General features: G+C 38.4%; 3 protein-coding genes across 3 annotated transcripts in view; all 3 read right to left on the minus strand.

Moving 5' to 3' along the window:
- The window catches only part of LOC139127769 (26S proteasome non-ATPase regulatory subunit 10-like), a 534,262-nt gene extending 525,272 nt beyond the window's left edge, over positions 1-8,990 (minus strand). Inside the window, exon 1 of the mRNA XM_070693649.1 lies at positions 8,948-8,990. The gene's annotated coding sequence lies outside the window, so the exon portion shown is untranslated. The remainder of the gene's footprint in view (positions 1-8,947) is intronic.
- The window catches only part of LOC139127770 (gastrula zinc finger protein XlCGF57.1-like), a 305,983-nt gene that overhangs the window by 257,290 nt on the left and 21,133 nt on the right, over positions 1-27,560 (minus strand).
- On the minus strand, positions 24,916-26,215 carry LOC139127755 (histone-lysine N-methyltransferase PRDM9-like). The gene has a single exon (XM_070693641.1). The coding sequence runs from the start codon at positions 26,213-26,215 to the stop codon at positions 25,274-25,276; it is 942 nt and encodes a 313-aa protein (XP_070549742.1). The 3' UTR covers positions 24,916-25,273.

Raw genomic sequence — 27,560 nt, forward strand, 5'->3', positions numbered from 1 at the left:
CATATACCGAAAAAGTCTGACAATATTATTGAAATCAAAAAAGGCACAGTAATCAAGGAGTATGCTTTCATTGTGATGGGAAATTAAGGATGTACGATCGGAAAAAGGAAAAGTAATGTAATTTTTTTCAAATGGGTTTTTTTGAATACCTACACATGAGAGTAATCCAAAACTGGGGAAAAAAGATGGGGTCACCGCGCTTGTTTTTTTACAAAATGACATTAAAAATTCATGATTTTTCACAAAATCACTAAAAATCAATAAAACAGGTCATCATTTTCATATTTATATCATGATTGCATTTTTCACTTTTACACTGTAACAGAACAAAAGAAATTTAAATTTAAGCTACTTTGAAGTTTTTACTTACATTAAAATTGAGCTAAAAAGCACGATATTTATTTTTAACCAAAATGGCGACAAATATGCCCCAAATTTTAGGATTTGGAGAGGATAATTTATTAATTATTGATTGTTTCTACTTATGTCAATTTTCTCAAACTTTGCTAAATAATAGCTCTCTTTGTGAATTTTTCAAAGCCACATTTTGTTTAGTAGGTCTGTCTAAAGAGCACGTCATAGGCATTAAATAATTCACTTTCAAATATTCAAAATTTGGATTATAGATTTTTCAAACACACACATAATCTCTGTCTCTCTCTCTCTGTCTCTGTCTGTCTGTATATCTGTCTCTCTGCCGTTATATTTTTTCGAGGCGAACGCTATTGTTGTGGAATAAATCGCTTAACAAACAGCCAGAACAAACATGAAAATACAACTTTGAAATAATGATACACTGTTACCGGTCTTCGTGCAAAATTATTTGAATAAAGTCGAACGCCATATGAGTGGTGGGTCACCCTCTTGCGGACTGACCGCGGCCATCTTAGAATAATTTGTTCTTCTACATTTTGAAGTATTGCAATGGGATTGTATAACTAAGACACCATAAAATGTCATAGCATTATAAGATTTAGTGACGTCGACTGTAACGTTAAAGTGGGAGAGAGATAAATGAAATTGTTGAAGTATTACGATTCCGATATCCATATCGAGTACCGAGTCACATTTACTTACGTCATTCTTAGCATTGACATCTGCACCATGTTTAATCAGCAATTCAGCGACGTCTGCATGACCTGCTCCAGAAGCTTTATGCAATGCTGTGGAATTGTACTACAAAAATTTCAACAATGTTAAAATTGATGTTCACCAATAAGAAGTAAATCATGTCGGCATGGTATGAGGCATATACCGAAAAAGTCTGACAATATTATTGAAATCAAAAAAGGCACAGTAATCAAGGAGTATACTTTCATTGTGATGGGAAATTAAGGATGTACGATCGGAAAAAGGAAAAGTAATGTAATTTTTTTCAAATGGGTTTTTTGAATACCCACACATGAGAGCAGTCCAAAACTGGGGAAAAGATGGGGTCACCGCGCTTGTTTTTTTACAAAATGACATTAAAAATTCATGATTTGTCACAAAATCACTAAAAATCAATAAAACAGGTCATCATTTTCATATTTATATCATGATTGCATTTTTCACTTTTACACTGTAAAAGAACAAACAAATTTTAGATTTAAGCTACTTTGAAGTGTTTACATACATTAAAATTGAGCTAGAAAGCCACGATATTTATTTGTTAACCAAAATAGCGACAAATATTATTGATTATTGTTTCTACTAATGTCAATTTTCTCAAACTTTGCTAAATAATAGCTCTTTTTGTGAATTTTTCAAAACCACATTTAGTTTAGTAGGTCTGTCTAAAGAGCACGTCATAGGCATTAAATAATCCACTTTCAAATATTCCAAATTTTGATAATAGATTTTTCAAGACACCCCCCCTCTCTCTCTCTCTCTCTCTCTCTCTCTCTCTCTCCTCTCTCTATCTCTCTCTCTCTCCCTGTATATCTGTCTCTCTGCCGTTATATTTTTTCAAGGCGAACGCTATTTTGCGGACTGACCGTGGCCATCTTAGAATAATTTGTTCTTCACTACATTTTGAAGTATTGCAGTGGGATTGTATGACCAGGACACCATAAAATGTCATTGCATTATACGATTTAGTAACTGTAACGTTAAAGTGGAAGAGAGATACGTGAAATTGTTGAAGTATTATCGAGTACAGAGTCACATTTACTTACGTCATCCTTAGCATTGACATCTGCACCATGTTTAACCAGCACTTCAGCGACGTCTGCATGACCTCCTTTAGAAGCTGCATGCAATGCTGTGGAATTGTACTACAAAATGTAAACAATGTTAAAATTGCTATTCACAAATAAAAACTAAATAATGTCGGCATGGTATGAGGCATATACCGCAAACGTTTGCAATATTATTGTAATCAAGAAAGGCACAGTAATCAAGGAGTATGCTTTCATTGTGATGAAAAATTAACAAAACACACAGCTTGCATACTGATATTTAAGGTAACAAATCAAATAATAAATAAAAACTAGAAACGTAAGCAATTGACTCATAGTAGCCATTTACCAAAAAAATTACGAACAAAACAAAACAATGCGCATTGCATTGTCCATTGTAAGTCTTTGCAGCATTCGTAAACAAAGATCTTTAAAATTCGTTACAATCACCAGTGAAATAATTGGATTAAAATAATTCATTTCGACCATTCTATGACAGATGAAATGACTTATGTGAAGCACGGTCACTCCACAAAACGGACGTCCATCAACGTCGCTTCGCCATGACGCGACGTACCAGCTATCTGGACTGGCTTTGCGTTGCAGCTATGGCGGATATGACATCAAAAAGACTTATATTAGAAGCCGTACATTAACAATATTGCAATGACGTTTTTACGCGTAGTTCCGTCAATTGAACTCCATTCTTCATTATTTTGCCATTATCTATTGCTTTCTTTCATCAAAAGTCATGGCTTTGTACACCTTCCTGGTATTCACGCTCGCCTCACAACAAATAGTCTCCTCATCTAGCCTACACACACAGGAATCATCTACATTACCTTTGTGAATACTTTAGTCATAGCGTTGTGAGCTAAATACTGTCTTTTAACAGTTTCAAGCGAATTATTGATGAAAAGTTCGTTTCGATACATGGTCAGTGTTGTCGACAACATAACCATTGACCATTCAAACTGCTGTCAATCACAAAGTGACGTGCAGAATTTGCTAATGATTCAACATTATGTGTGTGTACACCGGATCACCTACGATATACGCAATGCAATATAAAAATCCCCAATAAAGAACATTCAATCGACTGAGAACGTGCAATGCATACCGCCGCGATTTTGTTACGAAAGGTTTTTTTTCATATTTTTATTAGCTGTCTCCCAATCTTGATCACAAATATAAGTCGAATACTTGCAAGAAAAAGCCTACTTGAACCAACTGCGAATATGTTTGAATAGTGCTGCCACGTTTCGCCGCTGCCACAGCGTTCACCAGGTTCAACTTTCTGTGAACCAGTATGTTTTATGTTTATCGATGGCCCCAACATAATCTATCTTGATTTCCAAGAACGTTCTTTTTTATTATAACAGAATGTATAATAAGACCGTATCACCATTTTACATTCTGCTGTAACCTTTATTATGAAGGTAGTAGTCTAATTATAAGTTTCACTTTCATGCCTACACTATGCAATGAGCTCGCTTCGACCGGATACTATAGAAATAACGGGCGACGCGCTGACCATGAACGTTTATTTGTGGGCAAGGGCGAGGCTTGCCGACCCCTTTAATTTGGCTTTCCTCGAGCCCGCGCCCACAAATAAACGTTAATGGTCAGAGCGGAATCTGTTATTTCCATTATATTATCAGCGAACCCAAGAAAACCGTCAAAATTTCCGAAAATTTCAGGAGCGAACGACAACTGGGCCCGAGAAACTGAGCATTAATACCCGACGCACTGTCACGCGCGCTGTAAAAAATTGGCAAATCCGGAGATGTTTTCAGAAAAAAGTATCTCAACTTGACCTACAAGTGCTCCATTTATTTTGTGATTGATTATGATTTAAGTTTGAGATGTAAAGTTACGATACTTTGAGTTGTTAATCTTATTATTCATATTCACGGGCATGTAAACAGACCATTACTGTGTATTTGTGGTCAGTCACGTGGTTCAGCTCGACCGATCAAAATGCGACGGGCAGCGCATGGTAATATAATGTGCGATTAATGGAACTCAACAGTGTCGTTCATACTGTCTGCAACATACCGATGTCAACATTGATTTGCATTCATTATTCAGTGCCACTCCCAGACCCTGAGATCTCGAACGATGGGTTTTCGACAGATTCAACGAAATGTTTCGTTTGATATATTATTTCAATGTTGCATTTATATAAAATTGACGAGCTTATATCTATTAAGGTCCGATCGTTCGAGCTCGATGACTCCCGCTAAAAATATGCTGAATCGTATGAGACAAGATCATCGTTTACCTCTATGGCGGTTTATGAGAAAAGCTTCACAGAGTATATTAACAGCATTTACACCTCTAAAGGGACCGTGAATAAAAACATGCGTTCGGCCTCAAACCACCACCCTAACCCCCCCCCCACCACCACGAAAGTTTTGAAGTACGAAAACCCATCCAAGTCTCATTTTGTATCAGCATACCATACAATCTGTAATTACTAATTACACCAATACGAAATCACGCATACGCTACTACCCCCACTAAAATCAACCCTTTTTCAGCACAGACTCGACAATAACGCAACCAACAGAATGGACTGAATTGAAACTGTGTATCAAAATACAAATTTACTTACCGGTGCACTGAATTGAACCACATGTATGTAAGAAGAATGCTGGTGTAGCGCTGGTGCCCCACTGCGCTGGCCTGGTGCACGCCAAAAAATATAGCGCAATATTTTGCTACATAAACACGTATAGCGAGATGTTGCGATATAATAACATGTATTGCGATTTTTACGCATGCTAAGCGAAATGCGGCCAAACCCCCTCCCCCTAAGTGCAGAAGTTGCGTTTACCTTGCGCGTGTTTCAATTATACGTGGCCCCTTACAGAAGTGTGTCTATGTTCTTCATCTCCCTTATTCACTCACGCAAGTTAGTGAAAGACGAAATGAAGAATGGTTCGGTGTTAAACCCCAGTGCGGGGTATAAAACACCCCCAACTCATTGAAAATTCATAATGGTGCTTGAGTGACAACCGGCAACAGTAAGGTAGACCGCTCCTTGAAAATCAGCCTAAACGATTCTCAAACAAAAATAATTGGCATACCATAAGCATAGACTGTATCATAAACAACCAGCAAAGTTTCACAAAGCTTTTTAAAATTACGACGATTAGGGGTAAAAATCGCTTTCGGAACAAAGGGAATGGCCCCTAGGAAACAGTCGTTCCGTGATTCAAACAATTGTCAATCATTCAGTGACGTGAAGAGGTGTAAACTGGTCAAACATTTGCTGTGCATACGAGAACAAATACGATGAAAACAAACCAAGTGTACGCTTAGAATTACATGTATATCGGCGTGCACACAGGAAGAAAACTTCCTGTGGATGTCATAAGTTAGCGCCTATGATGCGATGACATCGCTAAAGTGAACCCTTTTTGGACGTGACTTTGCTAAAGATGAGTCGGTACAGGTACGATGCATTCTTGCCAAAAAGTGTGTACATGGTATTTTACAAAACTGTAGGCAGAGTCCATAGTTTCATTGACAATGACATCGAAAACAACTAAACATCAAAGCATGGCGGTAGCCTCCATGATCAATATATTACAGCACTGTCCCTCTAAGAGAGGGACCGTGATTCCAGTCAGGTGAAGAGAGCCACTTTTTTAAACAGCCCCCCCCCCCCCCCCCCCATCTACGACCGAAAAGTACCGGTACTCTACAATTGCTTTTGATATAAATACTAGCCCTGAAAACGACCGTATCGTTTGTGATTATGTACACGTGTTCTCGCACATGGAAATTACATGTCGTGTTAGGAGAGCTGGTAAGCTTTTGACACACCGGTTGCCTTATTAACGTTTGGACTTCTGTTATGAGAATAATATAAAACTTGCAAGACATCTGAAACATTGTATCTGTCAGTTCACGGTGAGCAAGTGAGCGTTATCACCCGATCTTCTAAAGGCTTTAGGCCTAAGAGGATACGTGTGTCCGAGATCGTTTCATTGAGTAGGCAATATATCGTAAGATTTCGACAAAGGTTGGACTTTAATTTCTTCAATAACGAATATATCTATGAACACAATCCGTGGTTGATTCCAGTCGGAGGTTAACTAACGATTCACGCAAAAATTGCACTGAAAATTAACATAACTCGTGATGACTTGTTTGGGTCACCCTTCGAGCAACCGAGTAGCCGGCTGCGATCGCTTACAGATATCGTGATACACGAGATTTAGGGAAATCTCAACTCTTCCGTGATGCACTAAACTTACTTTATTTTTCTATTTTAGTGATCGGTTATAAGAGATAGCGACCTTAACATACCAAAATATTTCTTATATACTTTGTTTGCGGATTTCACTGAATTAGTTTTGTACATATTTACAGCATGAAAAATGTTCATAATACTCACCCAACCCCGAAAGTTACCTCTACCATTGACATCACATCCATCATCTATCAAAGACTTAGCCCTCTCAACATCACCTCGCTCTGCTGCATCAATGAGATCCTGTAATAGTAAACAATAAGTTATACCCTGCTATACTCAGATTCCTGTGATGGTAAACAATTAGTTATACACTGCTAAGCTCAGATTCAGACTGCATGTTGGATGATAAACAAACATATACATGGATTTAAATGGATTTCAGTACCAAGCCCAGGGCTTGTTTACATTTATACATACAATATACAATTTAGTGAGTTGTACATCATCATCTTACAGCACGTAAATTGGTATGCAGAAAATGCTGATGCGCAATACACAGAACTTATATTTGTCTTATACCCATCTTCGTTCTGATTCTTTTATTCATTGCCAAGGACAACAGTACGAAGGACAGCAAAGCTGGCGCAAGATGGTCATTTGATCACTTCCTTGTGATTTGGAACATTAACTGAACTCATCTAATAACTCAACTAATAACGATTATAGCCTTAACAAGGAAATGTGACATCAAACTGGTCCAATAATCATTTCCACCCAAGGTACAGGTGCCGCCATTTAACTGTTCGTGCAAAAGGTTGTTTGTGCGCAGTTTTTCAGCGGAGTGGCAAATTTAAAAACTAATCAGTGGGCGGGGATAAAAAATCGATATTTACTGTGGGCGGGGAAGAAATTAATTATTTTCAGTGGGCGGGTAGAAACTTTTTGACCGTGGGTACCTGAAAATACGTAGAGGGAGGCGAAAGCCGTCGTTGATAGACTTGTGGGGGATACAGCGCATAACTTAGAGGGGAGCAATCTTCCAAGGTATACTGCTAGCTGCTCGCACGGTTTTGCGTTGATCTTGGTTGCCTAGTGGGCATAGGGGCATTTCAGTAATCGGGAGAGGGCAGTTGGGAGCTTCCATTGTTGTTGTTGGGAATGGGGGTCGACCATAGATACTGGAGGGCAGAGGGCATCAAATTCAGTGGAAGGTACATTTTCGTGTATGCCAGTGGGAGGGCAGTTACGAAAAGCTCTACTTTCCCCTCCAGATTTTAGGTCAAGGACAAAAATCAGGAAAATCAGTATATCAGCCTTCAAAACATGTTTGTGATTATTTTGCAAAATTGATGAAATTTACCAGTTTGCGGCACCTGAAAATAATACATTACCAGGTCCTGGTAATACATAACCAGGACATTTGAGATTTACAAATTTATGAAGTGAAACAGTATATGAATCACTGTATTAAGTCAAAGCCGGGAATGCTGTCGCTAATCATTTGAGTGACCGAGGTTTCGTATTTGGCCACAATGTCATCATACCGACCGTAGAACTTTTTGAAAGTCCTCACGAGTCTTTCAGATGTGAATCCCTCTCTCACTAGTTCTGATACCAATAAGCTGTCAACGACTGAGCTTTGACCCGAATCTCGTTAAACCATAAGAATGGACAATGAGAAACACCAGGTTTGCCGTTGTTACCTATATTTATTGTCGGCGTGCTGTCAATGGACAATTACTGAGACTTAATACAAAAGTTTGTAGGTTTCATTAGATTTGCTATGAACGGAGATAATATTTAGTCATGAACACAGAAACGGCTAACACGTTGACTTCAAAGTACCATATTGTCATTGTTGACAATATTTTATTGACACGTGTCAAGATGGAGATAGGTAAAGAGTACAACTTGTGCAGATATATATATATATATATATATATATATATATATATATATATATATATATATATATATATATATATATATATATATATAATATTATTTTAATAGACTAAGCTTAAACGTATTTTAAATTCTATCAGAATACCGATACGCGAGGACTTTGGTTAATAACGTTCTTACCTTTTGTTACCATACAGAAGCATTGTGTTTAAACGATATCGTGATTAAATGCAGGCATGAACGCCATTATCTGAAATAGCTGAATATTTTCACCACGGACTATGACCCCTTTACTTCGAGGATAGCGTTGACCATAGTCAGGAAGGAGCGTGAATATACCTTGTAATGCACTAGAGAAAGTTGTTTTCTTTCTATGGGATTCTTGAAAGCCATGTTAATAAGCTTTAGTCATATATAGTATAGTGGCGTCAGCCAAGGTTTTCAGTCTGGCAGATTCATTGTATTTTAAGTTAGACCGGGTAACATTGCATGTCCGTCAAAACTGAATTAAGTTAGAACAGTTGAATGAACACTTTGCATGTTACATACTACTGACGTAAAATCGTGCGAAAGAATTGTGAAATCCGCTAACCTGGGGATCCCTCCATTTGCTGGCAGCCATGGTCATGCCATAGACAATGCCAGAAGATCATCAAACTTCGTTACTGGTTTGCACCTTCTCAACGTCCTGGCAGCCTGTCGAAACAAATATGGCGTCAACGTTACTGAAGGGGTCTCGTGACCAAAGATACGTATATTATGGGTCAATTATTAACTTCTGGTTATCCTATTTCATCAAAAACCTCAATAAACATCGTCGGGTGTATATTGACATCTCTTTAATCTTGTCAGTGTTTGTTATAGCAAACGGTTCCTTTATGTAAGTTACCTCACAGCAGGAAACATTGAACAACAGAAATACTTCCGAAAACCGATATAATGCTTTGCTAAGAATAACTACCTTGAAAAGACAAAAATAAGCACTGTATGAGAAACTTTAACGTTTACAGACAAGTATTGCGATTTTTAATATAGATACAGAAGTTGAGATCCATTTGTCACATTCTTACGTTGGTAGTGACACAGGCACCGGGCGATCTGTAACATTGAGATATCTGGGTATTCTGGTGAACAGCCGTGGCAACGCAAAAATGAAGACTGTTGTCAACTTGATAACATTTGACAAATATCCGAGAGGTCACAATACGAACATATTTGTGTTGAGTTGCGATCTTGATCTACTGACATGTTATAAACCTACCTTGAGGTTTCCCGGTCGAAGACGTTATTTAAGTAGAACGGTCTAAAACATCAACTTCAATTGTCCCCTTGACCGATATTTGTAGTGTCAAATTGATATTTATAACATGCCTCGATACGAGTGCAAATCAGTGCATTGATTTGAATAGGAACATCCGGGAAGTTAGCGGGCTGTGAACGATGTACGGACCGGTTTCCATAGTTACCCATGGAAACCGGTCCGGTGAAGCCAACACAAACCAGATATGAACTGAATGGCCTCGCGTGCACATTTTGTAAAGTACTTCTTGGGGTATTGGCTTTTATGACATTACATTGTTTTTATTCCCGAAATTAATCCAATCTATCTAAATTTGACATTATCCCCACTGTATTACGCAATGAAAAAAAAGAAAAGAAACCATTTGAAAAATTATGATCCAACAATATCTGTCGATGCAAGTGCAAATGGCTGAGCAGGCTCTTGACTGGCAGAGGTCGCGTTTGCGTATAAATTCTGCATATTTCACATAAAATTGCCATGTAGAACGAGTTGACCTACTTCACAGTATCTCAATGCGCCCAAAAACGATACAATCATCTGTGCCGCGCCGTGGTAGCAGCAAAATGAGTTCGTGACCTTTGAAGTACGCGTTTCAAAAAATAAATACCCATGGGAACCTGCTCACCACGCCACGCAACTCATGTACAGCTGACTATGGTGCACTTGTCAGGCGATGGTCGATGATTCTGGTTATTGCCTATATTGTCAAGTTCAATGCCTAATTTACGGAAACACGAACTCTGTCTAGTGTATTCGAAGCTCTGCGTACAGGTTGTGCACACGGCCTCTACCACGTGCTGTCCTGTGGACAGTGTGGTACAAGCCGTCGGCCTACCACCGTACCGCCGGAAACGCAGACCTATTGTACGCAGGAGCTAGCCTACTGCTGCTGATTTAACATCAATGCCAACATGGAAATCTCATGAAAAATTTGTCATTGTTGGTTCTGTAGCTAATACAATCTTGAAAAGCAACTTAAAAGACACAGACTGTCAATACGTCGCCATAATATTATGCTGATCTCAGCGGAACCATGCCGGAATATAAATTCGCTGACACACAAGCGATCAGCGCGGCCGAGTGACTGAATTCAGAAATCACTTTGTGTAAATGTTTTAGTATAGCGCCCTCAAACATACTTATTTAGCCTCCCATAGACTTATACAGGCCACAAATTTTCTTTTACTCATAACTGATAAATTCGCAAAGCACAACCACCAAAAACTAATCAGTTCTTGCAAATTTGAAGAACAAATTGTGTGCGAAATGTGATCGGAATCTGCCAAGCCGTTTTTGAGATATCGTGCTAACAGACAGACACACAGAAACGCCTAAACCATAACCTCGCTGCGCGCATGCGCACGCGAGGTAAAAACAACCAGCTGGAACTATTTTTCGTCGAACCGGGGGAATTTTCGCTGGAAGCACATTCAACATGTCATGATTTAAAACAAATAAATGGAGACTGGGCTTCGTATTAAGTTTAAGGAATGTCGATATTTATTTCACTTAAATGTTGACGGAATGATTGAAAGCACCGTACTATCAAGTTTTGAAAAGTGTACGCGACACTAAGGGCTCCGGGAAAACAAAGAAACAAATGCACGAATCATGTCTTGTAGTTCAAATTTTGAAATGTAATCTGACCGACGGCACTTGTCACTCCACCAATAAAATTAACAAGTCAAAAGTGTTCGGGAGCTGAGATGCTACAATGTCCATGAAAACGTCAGAAAAACTCAAAGTTTAAAGTATGAAGTCGGAGAGTCCGTCGACTTCTATTCTAGTTCCTGGCTCGAATCCGAACTATCAATGACCCGAATGCGTCGGTATTTCCGTTGTTTGTTGAAATTAAACTGGGAATTATACGTTGGTGACAGGTTCTCTTGCGTCGACGACGGTATTGCAGTTATTCATTATGGCACCGGCGAACATTTGCTGAACTTTCGTGTTTTCGGTTTTGAGCGATGGTTTCGGTTTAGGTGATGACTCAAAACTTTCGCGTGCTGGTTCTGGCTGAACGAGTGTTCCGATTTTACATGTCTTACCTCTATTGCTGCTGTCGCTAATAATGTGAGACATTTGTCTCTGCTCACTGAGATCAAGTCCGTGGTCATAATGCTGGAGGCTAGCCGCATTCTGATGACCTGTCAGCTTCGCAATTTTGTGAAGTTCAGTTAATTATTGACAAAAATGAAATATACAAATATCATAGTAAATAGGAGGCGAGAGCAGAAGTCTTTGGCGGACGACAGTTCACACACAAGTCATGCCGATCGCCGACGTCCTAACAATAAAGTTACTATTGAATTGACGGTTGCGTCACACGCAGTGAACAATTGCTTTTGACACGATTCACGAACTCACTCTAAGCTGAAATGCAACCGTTATTTGTAAATGTTACTTCGTTTTTTATCATATAGAACTTTCTTACTAGGCTAAACATGAGCGTAGTGCTTTTGAAATTGATTCGGCTAACTGATTTCGATTTTTCTTGGAAAACAGATATGAAAATCTGATGGTAATATGATGACTGCAAAGATAAAACATACGGCATAACTTGAAGCCTTTGCATATTTTCCATCACCAACTAGTATGTTTATGGAAAATCAAAACTATTGCTCAGTTGAAGAAATATGAAATCGCACAGGACAGTAATCTTACTTCTGCCGCGGCTAAGGTCGAAATATTTACTAATGACATGAGCTTTTTAGTGCAAGTATCAATAGCTTATCTCTTTTGTTGTTGTTGTTATTTTTGTTTACTTACTTCATATTATCTGTTTCCAAAATGTGCAATGTTATATTTATTTGGTTGTTGTCTCCCTACTTTTTGTTTTTATTGCTTGTTTGTCTGTTTTATCTGTACAATACATATTGTGCTCTAGCTCTTGTGCTTTGAATTTCCTCAGCAACCTTTGACCTTGTTCTTTGTTTTCAAGATGCATCATTCCTACAGATGGTAATCCTGTATGGTTTTAGGATGCATCAGAGCTGTTGATGCTGTATGGATTTGTATCACCCTGTGCATTAACAGCGCCCCAATCTTGAATTCCCACCCTTCTGAATGTCATCAGTTGACTTCATTACTGTACATCTGTGTAATAATTTGCTGTAGCCTGAACTGACAGTTGTATTACGTCTAATATTCCAATTTGAAGGCATAAAATTCCTCACTGTAAGCGTGATTCAGTGCCTTGCGTTCCGTTACATTTTATAAGTTGATTTATTTATAATAAAAGGCAACTTACCACACATTGCTATACCAAAATTTCAACAGTTGCCGTCATAAGACTGATAGTCAACGAACTCAGGGCAATAATGGATTTTACCGTTATGTGTACGAAATTTGTCATTGGACTTCTCGCTCGCTCTCTCTCTCTCTCTCTCTCTCTCTCTCTCTCTCTCTCTCTCTCTCTCTCTCTCTTTATATCTATATATATATATATATATATATATATATATATATATATATATATATATATATATATATATATATATATATATATATATAAGTAAGACTGACAATTGTATTGCAGTTAACCCTTTATCGCACATTTATTCTGTGGTCATGATCGTTTTCCTCGCGACATTCCGAAATTAGCGACAAATAAACAGTTGGTCTTTCTTTCTCCTTGCAGTACTCATGGAAAATTCGTTACTAGGAATGATATGTTAACCATATCGGTTGTTGATATTACTCCGCTGTTTGGTCACTCCACTTCAGGATGGCTTGTGGTACACTTTCACGAACTGTTTAAACATTAAGACTACACATGTTTTAAGTGATATTTACGACGTACAACGGTAGATGTCATAGGAAGGCTGGAGTTTGTAAAATTATCAGTGTTTTTTCCGGATTGTGAAAAATATCTTCAGCCATTCACGAAAAGTTTATGAAGATAAACAGCAAAAATCGCGTAATTTAAATGTTGACCTCGCGCTATCACAAAAAAGTGCTGGATCTAGTGGCTGCGCAGCGCACGAAGCGAACAGCTTTACGGCATCTATGAATGCAGCTTGGACATATTAGCTGTACCAGTCGATTTTTAGTCCCCACGGACGAAGTCCTGGGGGACTTATAGATTGGGTCATGTCCGTCCGTCCGTCCGTGCGTCCGTCCGTGCGTCCGTGCGTCCGTGCGTCCGTCCGTTCACGCAGATATCTCAGACGTGCCCTGGTCAATTTCTTTCAAACTTTGCACAAGGATAGTACCCTAACCCATACAGATGCACGTCGATTTGTTTCACAATGCGATCAAATTTGGCTGTGTTAGAGGACTTTTTAATTTACAACTCCATAGACTCCCATGTATAAGGCAGCTCTCCATAGACTCCCATGTATTAGGCAGTTCTACAAAAGGATGCAGTGACACAGTTTTTAGTCCCCCCGGAAGTCAAGGGGGCTTATAGATTGGGTCATGTCCGTCCGTTCGTCCATCCGTTCGTCCATCCGTTCATGCAGATATCTCAGATATTTTGACAAAATGTCACATGACCTTGGTGACCTTTGACTTCAAACATACACATTTGTCCATTACTCAGCAACCACAAGTGCTACACCCTTCATATATGGTATGACGGGACACCTTATGAAGCCACTTATTGTACCTCCTTAATTATGCGCATATATAATTTTGAGCGAGCCGATAGAGCTAGAGGTCTGATTTTTAGTATATAGGGGTAACTTAGCAATACATTTTTTTTACAAAATGTCACGTGACCTTGGTGACCTTTGACCTCAAACATACATATTTGTCCATAACTCAGTAACCACAAGTGCTACACCCTTCATATATGGTATGATGGGACACCTTATGACGCCACATATTGTACCTCCTTAATTATGCGCATATATAATTCTGAGCGAGCAAATAAAGCTAGAGGTCTGATTTTTGTATGTAGGAAAAACTTGGCAATACAATTTTTTTTACAAGATGTCACGTGACCTCAATGACCTTTGACCTGATATATATATATATATATATATATATATATATATATAATATATATATATATATATATATATATATATATATATATATTATATATATATATATTTGTCCATAACTCAGTAACCACAAGTGGTACACCCTCCATATTTGGTACGATGGAAGCCCTTATGACGCCACATACTGTACCTCATTAATTATGCACATTTGTAATTCTGAGCAAGCCAATAGAGCTGGATGTCTGATTTTTAGTATATAGGGATAACTATAGGTTAGCAATTTTTTGATCAAATGCCATGTGACCTCTATGACCTTTTACCTAAAATATACGTTTTTGTCAATAAATAAGTAACCACAAGTGCTATGTCCTTTATATTTAGTAGGATCGGCGACCTTAGGACACCACACACTTTACCTCATTAATTATGCACATATCTAATTCTGGGCAAGCGAATAGAGCTAGAGGTCTGATTTTTGGCATATAGGGATTAATTAGCAATACAATTTTTTTTTTCAAAATGTCACATGACCTCGATGACCTTTGACCTTGATTATACATATATATGCATAACCCAGTAACCACAAGTTCTATACCCTCCAATTTTGATAGGATATTAGACCTTAAGATGTCACATCTTGTACATCATTTATTATGCACATATGTATTTCTTGGCTGGCCAATACAGCTAGAGGTCTGATCTTTTTTCCCGATTTAGAACCATAACTTAGACATGCCTCATGTGTTTCAAATTGGGAACAACGACATAGACCTATGTGCCCATAGATCTCAACATATACACTTCAGTGATACTTCTTAATGACCACATTTCCCTGCCCCATCAAGACAAATACTCCCCTATTATAACTGGGGACTATGTCATTGTCAATGACTTTTCTCCAAGAATTGTGCATGCTTCTAGACGTTCGAATTCCGGATGCCGAATTTGCCATGTCAAAAAGGACGCTGTAGCCGGATTAGAGAAAACTTGAAGTAGGTACAGCATTGTAACTCATTTTGCAACATGATAAAAAGCCTGTGTTGGTACCAGATTGTCTCATCAGGAAATTAAACCACCAGATTACAATTTCAATGGAAACAAAAGGCTATCACATCTCCATAGTCCTCTTACAGACTAGAACAAAGGCGATCCCAGGGATTGCGAACAGTGCTTTAAAACACTTTAAAGTTATGTATATCATCAGCTTTGACGTTTGACATTCTGAGTAGCTTTTGCTTTGTGTCCGAATACACGGAATACACCGTTACACGGAATACGATTATGACCTCCCGAATAAGTAACAATTTAGAAAATGCGATGTAGTAGAGTTATCTAACTTTATTACTGACCACGATGTAGTGGTGATATGGTAGAAACATCATGTCAATCTCGTTCACTCTACGCGTGCGCGAATCCACATACCTACTCATCAATGCGTCAAAATCTTGCTGAGATGACTTTATGTTACACACGCAACAACTTCAACCAAGTCAATGTCAGCTTCTGACCTTGACAATTAATGTAACTGAGGTGAGCACACGATATTCCGCTGTCATAGAAAGGTTAATCTGCAGAAGGCTTACCCCAGCAAGGTATTCAACAAAAATATTGACACAGTAGTCTAAAATTAGCAGAGCCGGTATTTACTTTGTCATACATGCGCCGACAGTGCGCCCTTTGATAACCTCAAAGCAAGCCATAAAATACCTTGGCTGTTAAAAGCGGACATTGTTCCAATTGTGATATTATAATCAAAATTGACAACGACACGACGTTGAGCCGATACGCAGAACTGTTTATGACTTTATTTGAATGGACCATGTCAGAAGCACTTAAACATTTTCAAACACTGGGAGTCGACGAAGTCGATTAGACTGAAAAATAGCAAATGCTTTAATCGTGGATTAATCACAGCTTTCACGTGTTGAAGATCGTAAATGGGTGCTTCTGGAGTAAAGATGCAATTGGATTTCTAGGTGTAAAGTTCGGCCGAAATGTGTTTTTGGTGACTTTCCTCGTATATCCAGTAGCCGGGCCTTTACAAATGATATATAAAGTGTTTGTTGCTTTGATGATACTATTATTAGGAATGCATAATGTCGCCATGGTCTAAAACTGGAAAAGAAAAAAAAATAAAAATTAGGAAAACATGTAAAACTCAATGTCACATTTGATCACGGAAATACCCTCTTTTCAGTCAGAAAAAAAACCTGACAAGGCACTGCTTTGTAACCAAACGTACATGTACTCAGGACTAGAATATCTGTATATGTCAAATATCACCCGACTGCTTATATGAATTCATATCTACGTTCTCAGATGTCCAGATGGAAAATCATACCAAAGGGCGGGATGCAAACGCTTTTGGCGACTGCTCTCCCGCTACGATTTCGATAAAAAGAACGAATTCTCACAACTTACAATTCTCCAACTCATCGCAAAATCTCTCCAAACCAGGAATAGACTGACACATGCTCCATCCTTGAAACCTCTAGACACATGATAGAGATTCACTCAATACCTGTCACGCAAGGCATTTCCTGCCAATAGAAAAGCAAGTTTATATGACCGACTTGTTTTAAATCGTTCACGCTTCCATATCGCGGTCACCGATACAAGTCGCCCCAGCGCCGTCAGTACTGTGCACCACCAGCGTATGAAGTTCTAATCAGCCGTCATAATGTACTTCACAAAGCAATGCCATTTGAAAAAAAAAGGAGCAAAGGTCATCATTGAAATCACCATTGAGACAAGATGACTTCATGTTCTTTATTACCTTCGAATATTAGGTATTGCCATCGGGATATGACGCTAGGTTTCAGTCACAACAATACAAGGCAATTGCCCCGATAGAGCAGAATTTCGGCCAAAAAGACAGTTTTTTGGTGTTTTTTTTCGTTGCAGTCCGGATCCTATCGCAGAGTCCCCAGTTATCTCCATGGACCGTTGCGGGGCTGTGCTGGAGGCCGTATGACGCCGGGAACACACAGACCTGTGCGCAGGGCTAACCCTAAACCAGCGCCATAAGTAGGTCTAAGTGGTGTTGCTTGGTTACCAACGGACACATGTGAAACAGTTTATAACTAATTATATAATGCATGCTTTGTCAAACGACACAAGTTGACTCAGCCGGCAATGCGCATACGGCATGTGATAATACCTGGAATGGAATGGAACCATTCCAAAATGGAATGGTTCCAAATTGGAATGGAATGGTTCCAAATTGGAGTGGAATGGTTCCAAATTGGAATGATTCCAAATTGGAAATTCCAAATTGGAAATTCCAAATTGGAATTTCCAGTAGAGGTATCACAATTGAAAAAGGGGGCTTCTCCAAAATTTGTTCAATTTTGAAAATTAGATGTTGTTGTTGCAAAGCTATTGTTTGATCGGCATTTACAGTTAATTCATCTTGACAGGCTTTTTAAGGGGCAGAGTGGTCATTCGTACTGTTTAAGTAGGAACCATTTGGTTTGGAGATGGGGATTCAGAGAATGAAAATGTTTTAATCACTCAAAGAGCAAAATTTATTGATTTTGCATATTTTAAACCTGAAATTTCCCGCAGTTGAATTTTACATCAAGAAAACAGGCTGACTAAGACTTTGGAAACACAAACCTACCATGATTGGGAAAAAAACTTGTTCACATAATATTTCCTCCCTACCCTTCTGCAAATCACATGGTTCTCCCCTTTGAATAGTTCTCTCTGTGTGTGGTATCTTTGTTAGGGGTAGACCATTTGATATCCTTGGGGGAGGGCTTGGAAGATTTTGGGGAAAAATTATCACGAAAGGTTGCATTTTAAAAAAATTCCTACCAAGAATTGCAGAAAAATAAAATAGATTGCTAGCAGATACGAAGGAAAAAATTATGCACATACAGTTACTTTAAGTCTCAAGTTTCTGCATAAAATATTTGGCACAGCATTTTATAATATTTGTAATTTTTGGCATTCCTTTGGTGCACCAATTTTACTGTATTTTTCAATGTCTATATGTCATGACATGCTTTTAGCCTGCTACCCGGAACAAACCTTATTACTAACAGCAGGTTGTAGTTTTCTTACAGATTGAGACCTCGGTGACTTTTTATTATCTCCCTCAGTAATTTTACTGTGTTAAAGGATGCTTCTGTTTTCTTTCCAACTTTCCAGCATTCTGAAGCAGATGCTGTTTGCCTATATTTCCATGTAAACTTTGTGCTGGTTAAAGTTCTCTCCCAGTACTTTTTTCATGTCATATGAAGAACAACATCTTAACAGAAAGAATAGCTGAAAATATTGGCACTTTAAATCGCCCATGTGCACAAGAAAAAAAATCCTGCCCAAATTCACATATACAAAGTCACAGTCCTGGTTAAGCAGGGTCAAAGAAAATAAATATCCAAGGGTCAATGTTCCAAGGCCCAACGGAATATCAAATGGTCCAACCCATAGTATAGTAACGTATCTTATGACAATCAGCCCTTGTAATAGTTTTGTATGACTGATAATTCTTAATGAGTAACTGATACAAATCTTTACTACAAACGTCTGTTAATCACGAAATCAGTGTTTTTCCACCTGTCTAAATCTGTAATATGTACATACTGAAATAATTAAATGATAGCATGTCTAATTACATAGTTAAGAAAGGATACATTACAACATAAAATGTATTCTTATATTTTAATAATGTGATTCAGAAATATTAAAGTGGAGATCATTGCTCCACTCTAAGCAAAATGTTTATTTCATTTCCTGCAGAGTAAAGTCTGAATTATAACATTTTGCAAGGTATCTTTTCTAAATTATGCAGACTTGCTTATCCATTTCATCGAGATAAAGTAGTGACCATCTTCCTTCAAAAAGTAAGTTTTGCATGATATTCTGATCAACAGTGTAGGACTTCTTATTTTACAATCCTGAGTCATTTAAGTCTTTTTCATCTATAGTGTAATACGACATGGTGATGATAAGACCACCATCTGATAAATGTGCATGTGTCAAGGATTGTTGATAGCCAGAATCGCAGAGAGTTCAATTTATGAATATTTCCTGTCTCTAACATAACAGTCAATAAATGTTCAAGAAAGTACCTTGCTACTAATCACTCACTGAATTGTCGCAAGTCAATCAGCCTCAGACACAAAGCTAGTGAACCCTGGACCCTGCAATCACATCGTCACACTATGCTGATTGACTGGCAAAAACTCAGTGAGTGATTGGTAGCAAGATATTTTCTTGGACATTTTTGGCAGTTATGTTAGAGACAGGAATATTCAATGAATTGAACTCTCTGCAATCCTGGCTATCAACAATCCTTGACACCTGCACATTTATCAACTGATGGTCTTATAATCACCACGCCAAATTACACAAGAGATGAAAAGGATTTAAATGACGATTGTGAAATGAGAAATCCTGCGCTGTAGATCAGAATATCATAAATTACTTCTTGAAGGAAGATGGTCACTACTTTATCTCAATGAAATGCATAAGCAAGTTTGCATTGATTTAGAAAGAGTACCTTGCAAAATGTTATAATTCAGACTTTACTCTGCAACTGATGATAACACACGTTCTGCAGGAAATGAAATGAATATTTCCGCTTAGTATTGAGCAATGGTCGCCATTTTCCTTTTTCTAAATCACATTATTAATAAGATGAGAAGACGTCTAAAGGACAGATTTACTTTATAATGTATATTTTCTAAACTTTAAGTTTAGAACCGATAAAGATTAGAGATGCTATCATTTAATTATTTCAGTATATATTACCAGTGCATGTTACAGATTTAGACAGGTGGAAAAACGCTCACTTCGTGATTAACACAAAGTTTGTACTAAAGATTTGGATCAGTTACTCTTTAAGAATTATCGGTCACAAAGAGCTAATCGTCATAAGATAATTTCCTAAGGGTTGGACCATTTGATATTCTGAGGGGGCCTTGGAAGATTGACCGTGGGACGCTTTTTTGTCCTGTTTCACCAGGAATTATTTATTTTCGACGGTGTCTGTGTGCATTTGCAAATCTTTTTTTCATTCCGCCATTCAAAAGAATTTTTCTTGTGCACATGGGCGCTCTAAATGCCAATACTTGCAATTCTGTTTGTATAAGATGCTGTTCTCCATATGTCATGGCAAAAACAGTCTAGGGAAAGAAATTTAAACCAGCACAAAATTTGCAAGGAACTTAACACTTTCACCGCGGGAGGGCGCATTCTGCGCCAACGGCCAGACTGCGGGAGGCGCGTAAACGCGCCAAGAACGTACGCATTTATATGCGTTCAATATACGTTGGCTTTGTCTGATCTACATGATGTTTGTTGACTATTTCCTCAAGCCTAGTGTAGCGTACGAGGTACAGGTCAAACCTAAATGAGCATGCGCGCCAAATTTGTAAACAAATGCCGCCATACTCGGTCATTTCTCCGCCGTAATTTGTAAGGATCGTGTGATCAGTTGTTATTTTTCTGTCAGAGGATATTTAAAAATGGCGACGCGGGCACAGTTCAACACTGACTAAGCCCTTGAGCATGTTTTTTCTAGACAGTGATAGTGGAATTGTCACTGATCGTGAAACTGAACTCGACGGAGATAGCGGAAGTCAAATTTCAAATTACAACTCTAATACCGAACTTGAATATGTTCCCGAACCAGTTGAGCAAAGACAGAGATTGCAAGCAAGACAGAAAGGTAGGCCAGCTGAGCATGCTGAGAGAAAAGTGCTACAAAGGTCGGTGACCGACGTCACAAATGTTGATGGGGTATCCTGTGGATGTTGTACGACATCAATCTATCAGTGACAATTACACATCGGACTAGCTACAAGTATATAGGCATATATATCTCCCTTTTGAATGTCAGATGATACCTGTTGTTCAAAGATGAACTTGTAATAAACATGCATATTTGCCTCATTTATGTGAAATATGTTTTCGAGTATGTGTTCCCCCTGCTTAATTTGAGTTAATATAATGTAAGTAGTATTTTTTTAAGTGTTACGCTGAAAAAAAATACACTTATATATTGAAATAACAAAAATGCAACATTTTTGAATTTTTTTTTGTAAAATCCAACATGGCCGCCATTATCACGTGACCTTCCAGATGAGTCACGTGACCTTTTGTTCATTTTTATGATGCTCTGTCATATTGCAATACTCACTGAAAAAATTGTCCCGAATACTCGTATAGTTACAAAGATACAGCTCATGCATGTAAATCAGTATTTATAAGGCCATATATCCATAGAAAACTACGCACAGGAATGCAGACGGATAAAAATTAATTACGCAGTGAAGTGTTAAGGCAAACAGCATCTGCCAGGTTTAGCCAATGTAGCTATTCATTGAAAAAGCTATCCCGGGAGCAATAGTTTGAGGTGAGGGGAAGATTAAATTTTGATTGGGAAGGGGACAAATTTTTGCTCAGGGAGCAGATTTTAGTTTTTTGTCAGGCAGAGCAGATATCGGTTGATTGGCCTTGAGACCGGATAATGATTTTACAGAGCTGGGGAGCTTTAAAAATTTACAATATGGAGGGGAAACAGGCAAAAATTTATGGGGAGTTCGTATAAATGAAGTTTGAGTATGGGAGGGTAAGGCAAAAAATTTCACTTGGGGGCAAACTATGAAAAGCTAATTAATCACCTCATGGACTTAAAATTAGTCAGTTCACATTATTTGCCCTGAACAACATATCTTATCATAATAAGGACCCCTTTAAAAGTGAATTGTTTGTTGGCCGCACCTGATCTTCTTCAGAAAGCTGGAAAGTTGGAAAAAAATAGAAGCATCCTCTACTACAACAAAATTACTGATGGAGACAAATTAGAACTCATGGAGGGCTCAATCTGTAAGAGAACCACTATTTGCTGTTAGTGATTAAGTTTGTTCCAGGTATTAGGATAAAAGATGGTCATGACTCATCGACATTTAAAGATATTATAAGGTTGATGTGCCCAGAGCATGCCAAAAATTTCAGAAGTTATAAAATTTAATACCCGGAGGGTGTGCCAAAAATTTTATGCAGAGACTTTAAGTAACTGTATGTGCATTATTTTTTCCTTTATATCTGCAGGCAATCATTTTAGTTTTTCTGCCATCCTTGGCAGTAATTTCTTTCAAAGGCAGCCTCCGAGGCTTTGAATAATCCCCCCCCCCCAATCTTCAAAGCCCTCTCCCCGGATATCGAATGGTTCACCCCTAACAAAAATAGCACACACACAGAGCTTTTAAAAGGTGGTGAACCATGTGATTTGTGGAAGGGGTGGGAGGAAATATTGTGTGAACAAGTTTTTCCTCCATCATGGTAGGATAGTGTTTCCCAAAGTCTAAGTCAGTCTGTTTTCTTAATGTAAAATTCATCAACTGGAACTTTCAGTTTCAGACTAAAACAAAATTAACAATTTTTTGCTCCTTTAGTGATTAACAAATTTTCATTCTCTGAATCGCCTATCCCAAAATCAAATGGCAGTTACGTAAACAGTACGAATGAATCCTGTGCCCCTAAGAAAGCTTGTCAGCTTGAATTAAGTGTATATACCTATGGAGCAATAACTTTGCAACAACAACATCTACTTTTCAAAATTCTACAATTTTTGGAGAAGCCCCCTTTTTCAATTGTGATACCTCTACTGGAAATTCCAATTTGGAATTTCCAATTTGGAATTTCCAATTTGGAATCATTCCAATTTGGAACCATTCCACTCCAATTTGGAACCATTCCATTCCAATTTGGAACCATTCCATTTTGGAATGGTTCCATTCCATTCCAGGTATTATCACATGCCTGCGCATACAGGCGCTGGCTAGTCACTTCGCATACAGGTGATTAGCACAGCGACTACCCAGGCTACTGTGGTGGCGTATACCGACGCGACTGCAGGGTTGCTAGAAGTAAGACATATTGGACAAATGAGCTAGGCCAGTGCTACCGAACAGCTGTTACTTGCATTGACAAAGTTCAGTTCTACCCTGACAAGTATTGCCCAAGCTTGTAAGGTATATGTATGTCGAAGCAAATGTTTTTGGGAGGGCAGTGCACATATTTATGACAAAGGTAAAAGCTGAGTGATACAACCGTTTTTCAAACGCCCGTTACTTGTAAAGTAGTTTTTACAGGTCAGCAAACTGTTATCGCCATAACGTACTCTATCACGCTTCATCCGGTCAATAAAGACGAAAAGGTCAGAGTAAACAAACGAGCTAGACGATGATTAATTTATTAGCACAAAGGGATACAAACAAAACTTATCAGTACTTGTCACAAGTTGGAGATTTATATGGCGACACGTTGATGCTTAAAACTGTTTCAGCGAAAACGCCCCACTCCTTCAGATAAGGCTGGCACATACTGGTTTTGTGTTCCACATACTACTGAGAACAAAAACACTGTCACCGTATTTTACCACTATATCAAAGAGAGTAGGCGAGCGTCAGTTTTGCTGCTTATCATGTAATGTTCATATCACGATTGTATGTGAAATTTCAAAGCAAGCAACACAGATCGTGAAACCAAGCCAAATTACAACACGACGCACAGGCAGACTGGAAATGAATAGTCTAAAAAATGATATTATTTCATAATTATCAAAAATAATTAATCGTAATCAAGAAACATTGATTTCACTTAAACCGAGTCATTATTTCATCGCTGTAGGTGTATAAATTGTGTACGGCATGCTATGGGCAGCCGGCCGGGGCGTCCAGTATACAATGATTCCCCTTGTATATACTCGATAGTATACTGGACGCCCCGGCAGGCCGCCCATGTCATACACAACTCATACACCTACAGCGATTTTATCGACTATTGCTCCACAGGAAGGAAGCTCACCCGGACTGTTGTTCAAGTATGCAGACACATGGGACCGTGTAAATGGCTTTTCCTCTGTATGGGTCCTCATGTGAACTTTTAGTTGTCCACTACTTTGCAGACAAATGGCTTTTCATTTGTATGTGTTCTCATGTGAACTTTTAGTCCTCCACTCGGTGCAAAACCCTTCCCATAGACTTTGCAGATAAATGGTTTTTCATTCGTATGTGTCCTCATGTGAACTTTTAGGTGTCCACTTTGTGTAAAACAATTACCACACACTTTGCAGACATATGGTTTTTCATTTGTATGTGTCCTCATGTGAACTTTTAGAATTCCACTCCGTGAAAAACCTTTCCCACACACTTTGCAGATAAATGGCTTTTCATTTGTATGTGTCCTCATGTGAACTTCTAGGTCTCCACTCGATGTAAAACCCTTTGCACACACTTTGCAGACAAATTGCTTTTCATTTGTATGTGTCCTCATGTGAACTTTTAGTGATCCACTCTGTGCAAAACCCTTTCCACACACTTTGCAGATAAATGGCTTTTCCTTCGTATGTGTCCTCATGTGAACTTTTAGGTCTCCACTGCGAACAAAACCCTTCCCATACACTTTGCAGACAAATGGCTTTTCATTTGTATGTGTCCTGATGTGAGATGTCAGACTTCAACTGTGCAAAACCCATTCCACACACTTTGCAGACAAATGGCTTTTCATCTGTATGTGTCCTCATGTGAACTTTTAGGTGTCCAATGGGTGCAAAACCATTTCCGCACACTTTGCAGACAAATGGTTTTTCATTTGTATGTGTCCTCACGTGAACTTTTAGTCCTCCACTCTGTGCAAAACCCTTTCCACACACTTTGCAGATAAATGGCTTTTCCTCTGTATGGGTCCTCATGTGAACTTTTAGTTGTCCAATACATTGCAGACAAATGGCTTTTCATTTGTATGTTCTCCTGTGAACTTTTAGTCCTCCACTCGGTGCAAAACCCTTCCCATAGACTTTGCAGATAAATGGTTTTTCATTCGTATGTGTCCTCATGTGAACTTTTAGGTGTCCACTTTGTGTAAAACAATTACCACACACTTTGCAGACATATGGTTTTTCATTTGTATGTGTCCTCATGTGAACTTTTAGTCCTCCACTCGGTGCAAAACCCTTCCCACACACTTTGCAGACATATGGTTTTTCATTTGTATGTGTCCTCATGTGAACTTTTAGAATTCCACTCCGTGAAAAACCTTTCCCACACACTTTGCAGATAAATGGCTTTTCCTTTGTATGTGTCCTCATGTGAACTTTTAGGTCTCCACTCGATGTAAAACCCTTTCCACACACTTTGCAGATAAATGGCTTTTCCTTCGTATGTGTCCTCATGTGAACTTTTAGGTATCCACTGCGAACAAAACCCTTCCCACACACTTTGCAGACAAATGGCTTTTCATTTGTATGTGTCCTGATGTGAGATGTCAGACTTCCACTCTGTGCAAAACCCTTTCCGCACACTTTGCAGACAAATGGCTTTTCCTCTGTGTGTGTCCTCATGTGAACTTTTAGGTGTCCACTGCGTGCAAAACCATTTCCGCACACTTTGCAGACAAATGGCTTTTCATTTGTATGTGTCCTCATGTGAACTTTTAGTGATCCACTCTGTGCAAAACGCTTTCCACAAACTTTGCAGATAAATGGCTTTTCCTTTGTATGTGTCCTCATGTGAACTTTTAGGTCTCCACTGCGTGCAAAACCATTTCCGCACACTTTGCACACAAATGGCTTTTCATTGTATGTGTCCTCATGTGAACTTTTAGTCTCTCCACTCGATGTAAAACCCTTTCCACACACTTTGCAGATAAATGGCTTTTCCTTCGTATGTGTCCTCATGTGAACTTTTAGGTCTCCACTGCGTACAGAACCCTTCCCACACACTTTGCAGACATATGGTTTTTCATTTGTATGTGTCCTGATGTGAGATGTCAGACTTCCACTCTGTGCAAAACCCTTTCCACACACTTTGCAGATGAATTGCTTTTCATTTGTATGTGTCCGGACACGAACATTTAGATTTTCAGTCTGTGCAAAACCCTTACCATATACTTTGCATATTAATGGCTTTTCACTCTCATGTGTCCCGATGTGGATTTTTTTAGAGAGTTACTGCTTTGAAAGCCTTCACTACATTATTTGCAGAAAACTGCTTTTTAATGTGAATCATTGTGTGGTATTTCATGCCTTTGTGTAGTGTAAAACTCTTTCCACATTCTTCACAAACAAATGTCATTTCTTCACCATGCACGTGACTTTCTTCATTTCCATGCAAAATACTTGTAAGCTTGGACGAAATATTTTTTCTTTTTCAAAATGGGTTGCTGTCTGACTCATGTTTTCTGTCCATGGCTTCCCCTTGATTGTTGATCTTGCTGACAAGACGTTTTTGCAAGAGACGTTTTTGAATATTCTGAAATAGAAGCATGAGTGGAATAAGTGTGAAAGATATTCTACTTCAGTGTGTTATTAGTATGGAAATGAGATAGTTTTTAATGTTAAATTATTCATTATACAGACGAGAATTCAGCTGGCCGCCATCTTGAAGTCATGCAAATTAGACTGTCATAGGAACAATTAAATGATAATATATCTTTGAAAATTGTCTTTGCAAAATCTAGATGCCAAATGAAACTGAAATTACAAAATTTACAGGCTATTTGAATCTCCTCTCCGAGACAAAAATGATAAGTAGGCTGTCATATTGATAATGCTAACTAAATCAAATTGATCAAAGCTGAAATAGAAACAGTTAAAATATTTTCTTTTTGGTGAGTTTGACAAACAAAATCCACAACAAGTCATCGTTGATGACACAGTCCCTACTTGTTGATGGGTACTTTGATTAAAAGTCCTCAGGGAGGATAGAGTCCTCTTCATTAATTAGGACTGTGATAGAAACACTTTGATACAGATGGCGCTATGAATGATACAGATGGCCAAGAATGAGTTCGGTGGTGGTGAAAACATACAACCAATGTAGGCCGCCATCCTAATTACAAAAGGTCATTAAATGAGTCAATTAGGAATTAATCGACAGGATGTTGTCAAAAATTTTTGCATAATATCCAAACACTAACAGATTATCACCGGTACCATATTTAATAAAGTTTGATGCACTATTTACAACACTAGGAGATCAACATCTGTATCAAGTTTCATCAAATTTGACGCGGTATTTGTG

Source organism: Ptychodera flava, unplaced genomic scaffold (genome assembly GCF_041260155.1).
Source record: "Ptychodera flava strain L36383 unplaced genomic scaffold, AS_Pfla_20210202 Scaffold_36__1_contigs__length_1797346_pilon, whole genome shotgun sequence".
In the NCBI taxonomy this organism is placed as follows: Eukaryota; Metazoa; Hemichordata; class Enteropneusta; family Ptychoderidae; genus Ptychodera; species Ptychodera flava.

Coding starts and splice junctions, on each gene's coding strand:
- LOC139127755 (XM_070693641.1), bottom strand. CDS start 26,215: ATGAGGACACATACGAAGGAAAAGCCATTTATCTGCAAAGTGTGTGGA.